This window comes from Chrysemys picta, chromosome 9, assembly GCF_011386835.1.
Source record: "Chrysemys picta bellii isolate R12L10 chromosome 9, ASM1138683v2, whole genome shotgun sequence".
Lineage (NCBI taxonomy): Eukaryota > Metazoa > Chordata > Testudines > Emydidae > Chrysemys > Chrysemys picta.
This window is the reverse complement of record NC_088799.1, coordinates 100,514,790-100,529,450: the sequence shown is the minus strand read 5'-3', so window position 1 is coordinate 100,529,450 and position 14,661 is coordinate 100,514,790. Positions and strand designations below refer to the sequence as shown.

At 43.8% G+C, this 14,661-nt stretch overlaps 1 protein-coding gene across 4 annotated transcripts; it reads left to right on the top strand.

Annotated features, from left to right (window-relative positions):
- The first annotated feature begins 7,195 nt into the window (after nucleotides 1–7,195).
- On the top strand, nucleotides 7,196–14,075 carry CCDC160 (coiled-coil domain containing 160). Of its 4 annotated transcripts, none has more exons than XM_042851177.2 (3): nucleotides 7,196–7,297; nucleotides 8,416–8,614; nucleotides 11,819–14,075. In XM_042851177.2, the coding sequence occupies exon 3, from the start codon at nucleotides 11,822–11,824 to the stop codon at nucleotides 12,806–12,808; it is 987 nt and encodes a 328-aa protein (XP_042707111.1). In that variant the 5' UTR covers nucleotides 7,196–7,297; nucleotides 8,416–8,614; nucleotides 11,819–11,821; the 3' UTR covers nucleotides 12,809–14,075. The 4 variants fall into 4 exon arrangements, with proteins under 4 accessions (XP_042707111.1, XP_042707112.1, XP_008177208.1 ...); XM_042851178.2 differs by lacking the exon at nucleotides 7,196–7,297 and adding an exon at nucleotides 7,305–7,627 and having other exon boundaries at nucleotides 8,535–8,614; XM_008178986.4 differs by lacking the exon at nucleotides 7,196–7,297 and adding an exon at nucleotides 7,305–7,627.
- The last annotated feature ends 586 nt before the right edge of the window (nucleotides 14,076–14,661 follow it).

The following is a 14,661-nucleotide window of genomic DNA, read 5'->3' as shown; positions in this document are numbered from 1 at the left end:
AACACCTAAGCAACTTTAGCTATAATTATTTAAAAAATTGTTATTTAATTTTCTAGGATTATTTTAGAAGTGTTTTATAATGTTGCATTTTAAACGCTATTAAGATGTGTTAAAGCAATGGGAAGTTATATCCACAGCTGACGAGAGAGAAAGAAAAGAGGGACAATTGTATCAGCCACAAAACGCCAGTAACATCTGTGTAAATAAAGTGAAATGGGAGGGGGTGGGCCCCAGAGAACATGATGTACCAGGCCCCCAACTTTCTCCCAACAGCCCTGGTTATATCTGTTCTTTAACCATTTAGGGTGGTAGCTCTTAGAAGCCCCTCTGTTGTTTCAAAAAGAAAATGGAGATTCTTATAGGAATTTCAGCAGCCCATTAAGGAGGTTTTCTAAAAAGACATCAGTGCCTTTTCTTACTGAGGTGTACCCCATGCTGGGAATAAAGCCAATCGTTCTGATTTTGAATATTTCTGTGCCTAATATTACCTTATCCCTCTAACAGGGATAGCAATCTCTCTTTAATAGTTCAACAACACTGTTCTGTAGCATAAGTCAGTGGCATCTCTCTAATACCATCTCTCTATGCGTGACAGGCCTTTTCATGGGTGGCCATTTCAAGTAGAGGGTACAGGCCTAGTGGAGACTCTTCTAATTTCAGCCCAGAACATCGGAATTCTAGGGAGTGTAATTCTCAGAACTCATGGAAGTTGAAGGGTTAGCAGCAATGCATTTTGAGAAAGGGGGAGGGTTATCAAATAGCTCCCTCCCCCTTGCACCCTGAGAGAGAGAGAACGAGAGAGAGAGCTGGACAGATGAGAAAAACAGGACTGACTATTGTTTCCCTCCAGCCAAAGGGCCTGGGAGGGGGTTTTAAAGAGCTTCAAAGAGACCTGGAGAAAGCAACAGCTGCTGGTGGGGACTCTCCTGTGAAGAGACCAGAGTGGCCATGGAGGAGAGTTATGTGGATAACAGTCTGGAATGGCTATGCAGAGAAGCCAGGGGAAGTCTGGGGAGAAGGCCTAAGAGACAGGGAAGTAAAGCAAACTTAGGGAATAGCACAGAAACTTGGAGAATGGGGAGAGAGTGAAACAAGGATGCTTGAAGCGGGAGTGGACAGCTGCTTCATTATTTAGGGTTTCAGGACTGGAGCTTTCAGTAGAGGAAGGACATGGGCTCTCCCTTATGCTTCAGTAAGAGTGCTGGTCACAAATGTATCATCAAAATTGGTTTTTGATGGAAAACTGTTTTTTTGATCAAATGAAATGTTTAATGAAAAGAATCTGCTTTTTGTGGAAAATCTCAATTTTTTCATTGAGAAAACCAAACTACTTCAATTTGGAGATGCTGCCAGGGTGCCTTGTGGCCCCCATTCTCCTCTCTCAGTGAGACTACCCTGCCAGACTTCCATGATCCATCATGGTCAAGAGCTCCCATGATGTGCCACAACTCCTCTCTCTATATAGGCTGACCAGCAGTGGCAATGGAACCAAGGAGTTAGGGAGCCATGGCCCTCCTCACTTCCTCCCCCAGGCCAGGCCAGCATGGAGCCCAGCCAGGGCGTAGAGCCTGGGCAGTTCTGGGAGCTGCACACGTGGACACTGCACCTGCCCACGGTGCGGGGGAAGCTGAAAGCAGCCCTCAGCCCGTGTCCCCCACCCCCTAGGCTCCACGCCTGGCTCAGGGCAGGTGGAGGGTCCACATCTCCGCGCTGGCTCCCCACAGCTGCCCATGCGGCTCTCCCTGACCTGGCTCCAGCCGGGGGCCTCGGAGCTGCAGCCCGGCCGTGGTAAGAGCCGCGTCACGGGCAGCTGTGGGGAGCCACGGATCTTCCACCTGCCCTGGGTGAGGGTCCCAGGGGGCAGGGACACAGGCTGGGCGCTGCTCTCAGGCCTCTCCCCCAGGGCAGGTGGAAGTTCCGCCGTGGCTCCCCACAGCTGCCCACGCAGCTCTTATCATGGCTGGGCTGCGGCTCCGAGATCCCACCCCTGGCCAGAGCCGGGTCAGGGAGAGCCACACGGGCAGCTGTGGGGAGCCTGGGTCCCTCCACCTACCCTGGGCAGGCAGGGTGCTGCTTTCAGCTCTCCGGCCTCGTTCCAGCTTCTGGCTTGGCCGGGGAGGGGGCTTCGGGAATTTGGGAGGGAGGCAGGGCTTGCGGGGAGTGGTAGTGGCCCCCGGCCCTCCCACTTTTGGGAAGGCTCCGGTGCCCCTGCCGACCAGAAAGGCCAGCCTAGAGGATAATGGAAGCATGAGGCACCAAAACTACAATTTCCATCAGACACTACGGCAGCATTTCCAAATTGAAATATTTCAGTTTACAGGTGAAATATTTCAGTATTTTCATTTATGTCAAAAACAATCAAACATTTCCATGGACAATTTATTTTTTTAAATGTTAATCAAAATTTTCCAAGGGGGAGAAATACTATTTTTTAAACTGTTCTATTCAGCAGTGCCACCTTGAGGTGATATATGCTGATCCACCTGTATCAAGAGGAGGGCATCCCTGAAATCAAGAAGCAAAGACTGCCTGGTCTCTGGGAAGAGGGCTTTGTCCAAAGGACTCTTGCTTTGGCCAGACTTTTTGTTACCTTGCAAAGGGAGGAGGTTTCCTAATGTAGCTGGAGGGCTAAATTAAACCAACCAGGCCAGAGTGGGACTAGTTTGCTAACTAGAGAAGCGCTGGATAGGGCCTCCCCATTGCTAGAGCAGGACTGCCTGGTGTTAATCAACAGGAATGCCTTCCTGCAAGCATTTTCCACAATTTTTGATGACCTTTGTCATCAGGGCTTAAATTCGCTTAGAGTATTTCCTGGACCTCCTCATTTCCCTCCCATTCTCCGCCAACCAGATGAACAAAAAGCTACTCAAGGAAACTCCTCAACTGTATCATGTTGTTTTCATACATTTTTTTCTTCCCTGACCTTGCTCCTGATATCAGCTGCAGTGTATCTTCCCTTCCCGATCCAGGATCTCACATATGGCTCAGCATTGAACTTTGTGAGAGGTGGTCCTACCAAGCTAATGAAAAGTAGCATTGATATGGTCTGCAGTTTCAGAGATGATCGCAAAGGGGTCATGATTATGTTCATGTACAAGAAACTCTGTTCACATTAGCTTGATGTTATCAGTATGATACTGACGTACTTTACAAGAGATTTTACGGGAGCTGGCATTGCCTTCTGGTGATTGTCCTTGTACTCTCTGAACCCACATACTACCCCTCTCTCAGCCAATTTCTACCTACAGCAGAGAGCCTGGACTTCACATTCTCCTTGGAGTATGTTGGTACTTTTGAGCAGATGTTGCAACCCAGCTTACCTTTTCTAACATTTGGCCACAGGTTTTTTTTTCCCAAAAATCTTTTTTTTTTTGGGGGGGGGGGTAAGAGGGAGGAGGGCTGTCTGACCAACACAATGACAGATCACTCCCACCATGTCAACCACTTTCTGCAGCCTTCTGCTCCTACCTGTGACTCTTCATTAGTCTTAATCGGGTTTGTAGTATATGTTTGCCCTGATATATCTGGCCTTCTTCATTACTGATTTCTTGTCCAAGATGTAGTCCTGGTGTTTCTGCCTTACAAAGCCAAGAACCTTGGATGCCGCATTATATGTGACATCTCTGAGCTTCTGCCAGGTTGCCTCAACATCTGTGGAGTTCTCTGGGACATCAGCTAACACAATCTCCAACTCTGTTTCAACTTCATTTGTTTGCTGGGGTCTTTCATGGCAGCCACATTGATCTTCTTGGATGGCTTGAGGAATCTTTGGAATGCTTTGGTGAGAAATGTAGCGACATGATGCTTCTCACACAAGCCAATGGTCTGACCAGCATTCAGCATTTCTCAAAGAGTGACTGATGTACACATCTTTAATATCTTTAGACCATACAATTACATAGTCCAACATATGCCACTGTTTTGACCTCAGATGCATCCATCTTGTCTTATATTTGTTTGCCTGTTGGAAGACTGGGTTGGTAACAGTGAGATTGAACTTGGCTCACTTGGAAAAAGAAGTTGGCCATTGGAATTTGACCTTCCAATGCCATGATGGTCCTGTGCCCTGATCCATGTATCAGAGTCAACTCCAACACAAGCAGTAAAGTCTCCAAGCACAATAAGTTTGTCCTGGTGTAGCACCTCTCTGATGACCCTCCTGAGATCTTCATAAAATGCCTCCTTGATTTTGTCTGTATGAATCATTGTTGGTGGGTAGGCGCTGATGAATGGTGGCATACTGGTCTCTGGGTAAGTTGATGCAGAGTACCATGAGTCAGTCATCTCCCTTGGGTAGCGGGTCAAACTTGCGGGCAATGTCAGACCATATGCTGAACCCTACCCCCAACTGTCTTGGCTCATCCTTGGCCTTGCCAATCCAGTAGTAGGTGTAGCCTACTTCCACCTCCTCAAGGTGGGACTCATCAGCAAGTCTGGTTTCACTGAGCCTAGGCACTCGTACTGCTGAAAATTATCTGGGAGTTATAAATGGACCACAAACTGAATATGAGTCAACAATATGATGCAGCTGCAAAAAAGGCTAATATCATTCTGGGGTGTATTAACAAGAGGGTTATATGTAAGACAGGGGAGGGTAACTGTTCCACTCTATTCAACTGGTGAGGCCCCAGCTGTAATACTGTGTCCAACTCTGAGGACCACACTTTAGGAAAGATGTGGACAAATTGGAAAGAGTCCAGAGGCAAGCAACAAAAATGGTAAAAGGTTTAGAAAACCTGACCTATGAAGAAAGGTTAAAAAAAATGGGAATGTTTAGTCTTGAGAAAAGAAGACTGAGGAGGCACCTAATACCACTCTTCAGATACGTTAAGAGCTATAAAAAGGGCAGTGCTCAATTGTTCTCCATGTCCACTGAAGGTAGGACAAGAAATAATGGGCTTAATCTGAAGCAAGGGAGATTTAAATTAGATATTAGGAAAAACTTTCTAACTACAAGGGTAATTAAGCTCTGGAATAGGCATCCAAAGGGGGTTGTGGAATCCTGTCATTGAAGATTTTTAAAAACAGGCTGGACAAACACCTGTCAACAATGGTCTAGGTTTACTTGGTCCTGCCACATCACAGGGGGCTGGACTTGATGACTTATCAAGGTTCCTTCCAGACTACATTTTTATGATTTTTTGTCCTTAATAAGGCAAGAAAGGGTCCTGAATGGGCCAGTTGAAGCCGTTAATGTTTTCTTCAGAGGGCTTATATGTTGTAGATCAGATTTGCTACATATTGTTGACCTCTACTCATTTATGTGTATCATTATAATGATACTTAATTGGTAGTCCATTGCTCACCTTGAGTCAACTCCAAGACAACCAGTGCAAGCAGCTACAGCCATAGTTGGTACACAGCTAAAGCATGTAATAAATCTTTAAAATCCCACAGTTGTTCCAGAAGGCTGCAAAATTATAAACAGGGTACTTATTCTCTTAAAAAAAGAGAAGCCTGGGGCAATTCTTGGTATTATACACTGGTGAGCCTTACCTTGGTACTTGGAATCTAAGGATAAAATAGTCCAATACTTGGATAAGCCTTACTTGATAAGATCACACCAATACTGATTTTCAAAGGCAAAATTGACTTGATTCCCTGACTTGATTCAAGTTAATAAAATAGTAAGTATTGGAGACCTAGGGGATAAAATATACTTGGATTTTCAAAAAGCTTTTACTAAGGGCGCTCATAAAAGATTTAGAGAAGATAAACTGACAACAAAGTAAAGGGCAAAGTATTGTCATGGATCAAAAAGCTGGTTAGTGATAGTAACAGTCATACAGAATGGCTGCTCCTCACAATGGAGATGAATAGCTTTGCCTCCAGAGGTTGGTATTGGGGCTGGTGCTGTTTAAATATATTTGGAAGAGAATGTGAACAGCAAGATAGTGATGTTTTCTGATTTCACCAAGTTGTTTACATTAAATGGATTGTAGAAAATATAGAAGAAAGTGAGACGTTCCATATGGAGATCTGTGGCTAGGGCACCCTGATGGTACAAGAACTCTACTGGGAGTTTGTCCCTGTTATATCCATCAGTGCCCAGCCACCAGTATAGTTGCACCCCTCGTATAAACAATATAAACTGCTATAAGCAATTTGCATCAATGCTGTTTATTTCTGTTTGAAACTGGGCTAAAATGCACTGGTGCAAATCATAATTTATAGCAGTCTTCCCTGCTTGCACTGGGGCAGCTACCTCAGTGGGTGGCCACTGATGGCTGAAATCTCATGTAAACACAGCTTAATATTCAATCTGGATATTGTGATACACTGTCTTGTACGGTTTCAGAGTAGCAGCCGTGTTAGTCTGTATCCACAAAAAGAACAGGAGTATTTGTGGCACCTTAGAAACTAACAAATTTATTAGAGCATAAGCTTTCGTGGACTACAGCCCACTTCTTCGATGCATATAGAGTGGAATAAATATTGAGGAGATATATATACACACATACAGAGAGCATAAACAGGTGGGAGTTGTCTTACCAACTCTGAGAGGCCAATTAAGTAAGAGAAAAAAAAACTGTCTTGTACAGTATGTTTCAAAAAAATGCTTGCAGAGCTAAATAAGCAGAGTGAAAGAGAAATTAGAAATGACAGCAAAAAAACAGGCTCTTGGAAATAAGATGGAGAATCACTGAGGCCAAGAGACAAGAAGGCTGTTCTAGATGGCAGAAGCGGCAAAAGAGGAGGTCTCTCCAGTTCCAACAGAACCTAGTGAGGTGGGACCGAGATTCCCAGGGCTAGAGGAGCTGAAGTGTGGATGAGTAGATGAGAAGGGCTGAGCAAATCCATGGAGGAGTTTTTAGGAAATGGCAATTACTTACTAATCTTCAAATGAATGTGGGAGCAGTAATGTGGCTGCATTTCTCTGTAAACAGGGCCCTGGGCAGCTTCATAGAAGATTGGGGTTGGAAGAGACCTCAGGAGGTCATCTAGTGCAGGGGTTCTCAAACTGGGGGTCAGGACCCCTCGGGGGGAGTCACAAGCTGTCAGCCTCCACCTCAAATCCTGCTTTCCCTCCAGCATTTATAATGGTGTTAAATATATTAAAAAGTGTTTTTAATTTATAAGGGGGGGGGGTCGCACTCAGAGGCTTGCTATGCGAAAGGGGTCACCAGTACACAAGTTTGAGAGCCACTGGTCGAGTCCAACCCGCTGCTCAGCGCAGGCTGGGCCTGTCCTCACTCCTGGGCCCCCATTTCCACACGAAGCAGCTCTGGGTTTCTCCTCTGCCCGGGCCCCACCGCCGGCTTCACACCTCCCCCAGGCTGGCCCGGGGATCCTGCCCGTGAGGGAACAGCGGGGCCGCCGGCGGCCGGTCCCTGCACTTGGGGCCCCTCTGGCACGGCCGGGGGCAGGACGAGGGACCCGGGGGGGCAGCCCCTCCTCTCCCGCCCGGCCCGGGGGACGCCCGCCAGGTCCCTGCCGGCAGCCACCGTCCCCCATGAAGGAGTTAGTGCGAGGGGAGCCGCTTCCCCTGGCCGCCCCGCGGGGCGGAGCTGAGGCCTGGCGGCCCCGCTTGTCTAGGCCGCGTTGCTAGGGGGACTCGCGCCGGGCCGCTCGGCTCGCACCAGCCGCCGCTGCGGCCCCGCGGGAAAGGCTCCGCCTCCGGCACCAGGTAGGGCCGGGCTGGGCTGCCGGCGGTGCCAGGCGTGGGCAGAGCCCCCCACTGCGCAGTGCCGGTGTCCGCACCCTAAGGAGTTACACAGCCTGGGGTGCTGGGTGCGTGCACCCTAAAGGGTTACAGCCTGGGGTCCTTGGGTGTCCCCCCCTAAGGGGTTACAGCCTGGGATGCTGGGTGTCCCCACCCTAAGGGGTTACAGCCTGGGGTGCTGGGTGTCCCCACCCTAAGGGGTTACAGCCTGGGATGCTGGGTGTCCCCACCCTAAGGGGTTACAGCCTGGGGTGCTGGGTGTCCCCACCCTAAGGGGTTACAGCCTGGGATGCTGGGTGTCCCCACCCTAAGGGGTTACAGCCTGGGGTCCTTGGGTCATCCCCCCCAAAGGGGTTGCAGCCTGGGGTGCTGGGTGCCCCCTCCCTTATAACCTGAGGTGCTGGAGGGTGCCTCAACCTTATCGAGTTAGGTTCTCCTACAGCTTGGGGCACTGGGTAGCACTCTGTCCCTTTGATGTTCCTACCATTATTATGGCTCTGTTAACTCTGAGTCCTAGTCATGTCGGGTGCTGGGTAGCCCCTCTGCAGCAGTAGTCCCCCTCTTCCTCTGTGGTTACAGCCTTTGATGCTGGATAGCGCTGCTGTGACATTGGGTATCTGAACTTGGGTCATTTATCACCCTCAAACTCATGATGGGTAACCACAGGGTGAGGACAAACCCGCTTACCTGCAGGAGGCATTTGTTCCCCCATTGAACCTTCTCAACAAACAGTTTCTGTTTATCTTTTAAAGGGAATAAAAATATGAACAAACATTATGGCTGTGCAAACTCAGTTTGGTTTTAAAATGGACTGGAATGCCCAAGCCCTCTGGCTTCTGGCAGACTGCTAATATGGGTCTCTGTCCTAAAGTTTCCTATATTGTTGGAGAAAGGAATGCCAGGAAAATTCACCTCTGCTAGACAATATCGTCAAGAATCTCCCAGCTCCAGGTAATATTCCCCACTTTCTCTTTCTTCATAGTTTATATGGTTCTCATCAGGGCTTTGGAGCTGTGCTCCGGCTCTGCTCCAGCTCCAGGCAAAAACCTGCAGCTCCACTGCTCCGGAGCTGCTCTGCGCTCCAGCTCCGGGTTCCGCTCCAAAGTCCTGGTTCTCATGATCACTTGCTAAATATGACCTTGATCCTCTGAGCAGCCACATGGGCAGACTCCTATTGAATTCAAAGGGGCTTCATATGTGCGTGAATGGAGCAGTTTGAAGCACTGGGGCTTTAATGATGGCATGTGATTTACCTTTGTCTGCAGCTTCAGTACATCTGCCTGGCTTACCCAATTTTTTCTCCAACAATTTCAAAAATCACTGCATCGAGTCCAACAACATTATTTTGTGTCCCCTTTGTCGTCCCTCCCTCCATCTGGCCTATGCACTCTTTCAGTTTGTAAATAATAATAGTTCTTCAGGCATGTGCTGCGTGTCCTCATCTCAAAAAAGATATACTGGCACTAGAAAAAGTTCAGAAAAGGGCAACTACAATGATTAGGGGTTTGGAACGGATCCCATATGAGGAGAGATTAAAGAGGCTAGGCCTCTTCAGCTTGGAAAAGAGGAGACTAAGGGGGGGATATGATAGAGGTATATAAAATCATGAGTGATGTGGAGAAAGTGGATAAGGAAAAGTTATTTACTTATTCCCATAATACAAGAACTAGGGGTCACCAAATGAAATTAATAGTCAGCAGGTTTAAAACAAATACAAGGAAGTTCCTCTTCACACAGCGCACAGTCAACTTGTGAAACTCCTTACCTGAGGAGGTTGTGAAGGCTAGGACTATAACAGCGTTTAAAAGAGAACTGAATAAATTCATGGTGGTTAAGTCCATTAATGGTTATTAGCCAGGATGGGTAAGGAATGGTGTCCCTAGCCTCTGTTTGTCAGAGGATGGAGATGGATGGCAGGAGAGAGATCACTTGATCATTGCCTGTTAGGTCCACTCCCTCTGGGGCATCTGGCATTGGCCACTGTCGGTAGACAGAATACTGGGCTAGATGGACCTTTGGTCTGACCCGGTACGGCTGTTCTTATGATTCTCAGTGGTGCTAAACATGGGACGATTTAACACAGGAGTTAAAAAAGAGAGATTTAAAATATCACGTAAATATGCATGAAATTCTTCATCCTCAATGTAGGATACAGTACTGTTTCAAAGATCTGAAATTCCCAATTATCCAAAACAGGTTTATGTCCCACAGCATTCATTACATAAGAACGGACATACTGGGTCAGACCAAAGATCCATATAGCCCCCTATCCTGACTTCCAACAGTGGCCAATGCCAGGTGCCATAGAGGGAATGAACAGAACAGGTCATCATCAAGTGATCCATCCCCTGTTGCCCATTTCCCATCCTGGAGATTGATGACTTCTATCTACAGAATGGGTAGTAAGTCTACCCAAACGGCCCTGCCACTGTACGTCAACACTGATGAGGGACAACCTCAAATAGGGTAACTGATTATAAAGTTGCTGGCCTCTTTGAGCCAATCCCTGTCCCTTCTCTCCAGGTTTTTTTAGTCACTGGAAACAGCTGTAGTGATGGTCTCGCTGTGACATGGACATCTGTCCATGAGGAACTAGACTGAGGCCACCAAGCTCATTTCACATAGGTCATCAAATAGCCATTACATCACGAGTGTCAAACTTATTTGGAGAAGGCCTGATTCCAAAATAAAAAATTAGAACTTCATACTCTTCTCAATCTATGGCAGATCGCGGCCTAATGTCAGTGGGAGGTTGTACAAAGATCAAGTGCAGAATACAGCCTTCATGTAGTAATTAAGCTTCAATTTATTATGTATTCAGTACCTTATTGTCATATTCAGTGTGACTCCATGAGAAAATCCTTGAGACATGAGACACCTCTGAATTAGGGAGATCTTTCAGTCATTACCGAGCTGTTCTGAATTTGAATCAGTGAAATATTATAGTGCATTTACTATTCTAGTATCATTATTACCTCTCTTACTCCACAAACTTATCCCTTGTGCCTGAGACATAGCTTGTCCATATTCAATTTATATTCCTACTTGGTTTTATAAAACTCTTCAATATGTTTAGACAGCCAAATCATTAGAGAAGCTAACTGACATAATCTCTTTTCAATATATTTTGCCTCATGTTATTGTTCTTGGATTTCAATGTAAATCCAAATAAAAATGGTAACTGTCTTAAATATTCCTAGCACCATGCGTAACCCTAGATTCATCTTCTTAGTTCAGTGATGATAATGCAGGGAAACATGGAGTAAATAGCACAGTGGATTAATCCATAAATCTTTCTCCTCTGGCGATCTTGAGTCAAATTCTGATTTAGTCTCTAGTGAAAAGTATTTGGGAATCTTATTGTTGTCCCTAAAACATTGATTCTCATAGCAAAACTAACTGTTGCTACACAATTGATAGTCTGTGCTTAGAGAGGATGAGGACTGGAATATCAGGAATTTTGCAGGGCAATTCTCAGAGTTGCAGGAGGAAGTCTATGTATAGTCTCTCCATATTATGTGCAGCTTTTCAGTAATTTATTCTAATAAGCACTACATCTCCACAATTTTTAAACACTTAGCATTTACCTACTGTGGTGTGTCACATATTCAGATCCTTGTCTAGATGTTAGCACCTTTAAAGAGTTTTAGTGATACAGTTTAAAAAAAACAGTTTACAAACAAAGAAAATATGATTCATATCCTTCAATCCACATTCAGGCAAATCTCTCATTACAGGCAATAGAAAATTTACCTGGTTTAAACACTAGGATTTGCCCCATATAAGAACAATATAAGCTCTTCTTTAACAGGATCAATCTCTAAACTGTTTCCTCAAAGCAATCTACCGGTAGTTTAATTTCATATAGACAGTTAAAACAGAGCAGGGCTTCCCTATAGTTAGTATGTTATGACACTAGTAACTTTGGACCAGTTTCTGATATCCTTATTCATGTTGAAAAGCACCTTACTCCACAAGTAGGCCCACTGAAGTCGTGAGTAAGGTGCCACCCAACATGAGTAAAGGTACCTGAAGCTAGCCCGCTACATTTTTACAAATTATAATTACTAATAATTTTAGTTTCTTTCAGATGAAGCTTCACATCAAAGTTTAAATGTGTTCTTTCAGATCCTGATTTTATTTTTCTACTAACAGGCAATGGAAACCATAGAAATGGAGAACAAAGATAAACATTGGGTGGAGAAGTTATTTTCTCCTCATTTTAGTGCACAAGATTTTTTTAGTCAAGCCTATCAGCCTGAATCTCTGATGTTTGAAAAATTGGCTTTAGCGAGAGCAAAGAGAGTGGAAGAAATCTACAATAGAGCAATTAAAAATTTTCAAGAAGAAAAAAGCCTCAAAAAGAAAGAATGTTTTTCCAAACTCATTGTACGAGAATATGAACCAAACATAGTAGGTGCAAAGATAAACATTTCAAAGAAGGAAACAGAAGAGGATTCTGGCTGCTGTGGAGCTGGTAATTTAGATGTTGGGACTGAAGAAAGCTTAAAGAAAACAGAGGGTCATTGTATCTGGAATGCAAAGGAATTAGCAGATTTGCGACAAGAAATGCACAAGAACCATGTGGAAGGAGTTTCTCTGAAACTTCAGCTGTCCACTTTGAATGCAGAGTTAGTGGAACTGAAAGCTAAATGCAAAAAAATACAAGTGGACTTTGAAAATGCTGAACAAGAACTTCTAAACTCCAAAAAAGAGGTTCGCTGCAAAAATACCCAATTACAGCAGATTCAAAAGGACAGCTTAAAAAAAGATTTTGAGCTTCAAGCCTTAAAACAACATTTACATGAAAAATCAGCAAACATAAGAAGCTTAAATGAAGAGCTGCTTCAGGCAAGAAAAGAAATTCAGAGTTTGGATCTAAAGAACAAGGATTTACAACAAGAAGTTAAGAAGTTAAAACAGCAACATGATCTTGGAAATAAGGCCTGCATAGAAAAGGTGAAACTGCATTATGATTTAAAAATAAGAAACATACAAAAAGAACTGGAGGATGTTAAAAGTGAGCTGAGTGATGAAAAACTTTTGCATGCTAAGAATGTTAAGGCTTTAGAAATACTTAGGAAACATTTTTCAGCCCAACCATTATCTAATATATTTGACAATCTGAGAGTAGATTTTCTTTAAAATAAAACAAGGAGAGAGAATCCTTGCTAGTTGCAGTCAAAAAGCCCTAGTAACTATATTTGCAGTTTTACTTGACTTTCTACTTTTCAAATGCTTCTTGGTTTAATGTTGAACTTTTATTGTTAAGTTTTAAGGCAGTCACGTATGACAGTAAAACACTATCTAGTTTTAAAATAGCCTTGTTCAGAGTTTTGTTTGAGTGAAATTGTACCTTGATTCTTTGACAAGAGCGTCCCTGTGAGTCTTCATGCCTCTGACATCCATTATACCCTTCCTGCAGTAATATGCATCTCCTTTCTCCTGGAGAACTGCTTTGTAGAGAGGAAACACTAGTTTGTATTGAGATAAATCATTGCTTTGATACTTAATTTGAATGTTGGGTTCTATATCCCTCACTCTTTAGATGTATGAATTAACAAACGCTGAATAAACAAATTCTGACATGTTCCAGTCATCTTAAATGCTACAATGTCCTGACTTGTAGCTCTGATTTTCTTTCTGTTTGGTCTGCCTGTGATAGTTCATGTCTGTACGGGTGTATCCACTGCCACAGTACCAATCCTTTAGTTTAGACAATATCACATGCAGGTCCTTTGATTACCCAGCAGGGTGTACTGTCTACACAGCTCTGAAGCATAATTCCACTAGAACCTTTAAAATCTGCTGTACCCAGATTTTACTTTCTTACAGTTTGCTAAAAATCATGTTGCTGTTACTATAGCATTTGGTTTGCAGTTTATACTGTTGCGCATAACTGTTGTAACAAAGTTTTTTTCTCTTTAAAATCTCTTGGAAATTCATGTTAAAATTATGTGTTGATTTTTGGAGAAGGTTGTACATCTATACCTTAATTTGAAATAATATTACTACTAAATGTTTAATTATTAAATAGTGCACCTGCATGTGAGAGGAGCTAGTGAATTTTTTCTAAACAGTCTGTGTGTTACAACTACGGTCTTTCTCTACTGAGAGTATGAATATGAATGATTTATTTAATAAAGTATTATTAATAAATTGATGGTTGATGTATGTATTATACACAGTCACTTAAATTCTCATTTTAATTTTGGCTCAAAAGGATTCCTCTCAAAAGCTGAAAAAACTAAATTCCAGAAACTATCCTGAGAGCAGAAGTGTAGAAATCTAGAATGGTGTAGGATAATTCCTATGGTTTCTTTCCTCTTCATTGTAACATTTTTCTTGAATTTTAATTGGGTAAATAAATGAATCATGCAGTTCTATTCACTCCAGATGATGAATTGACTATTAACTAATTGTTGCCTTATGTGTTTTTAGAATGTCAAATATTGGGGTACTGCTACATCTAAAATCTAATTTATTATAGCATTTTACCTGTTTTGGCTAGGAGTTTCTATAAATCTATCACCTAAATATATTTACTCTCCCTGAAAAGTCTCATGCTTTGTCTGGTTATAAATGTAACTTATATCAGTCAAGCAAGTGGTATGTAATTTGAACTGAGCTCATTTAAACCTTCAACCAAGCAATAAGTATTACTTGTTTATATAACACCCAAAAAGTTAGAACATAAGAACGTCCATACTGGGTCAGACCAAAGGTCCATCTAGCCCAGTATCCTGTCTTCCGACAGTGGCCAATGCCAAGTGCTTCAGAGGGAATGAACAGAACAAGTAATCTTCCAGTGATCCATCCCTGTTGCCCATTCCCAGCTTCTGGCAAACAGAGGCTAGGGACACCATCCCTGTCCATCCTGGCTAATAGCCATCAATGGCCCTATCCTCCATGAACTTACCTAGTTCTTTTTTGAACCCTGTTATAGTCTCGGTCTTCACAACATCCTCTGGCAAGGAGTTCCACAGGTTGACTGTGCA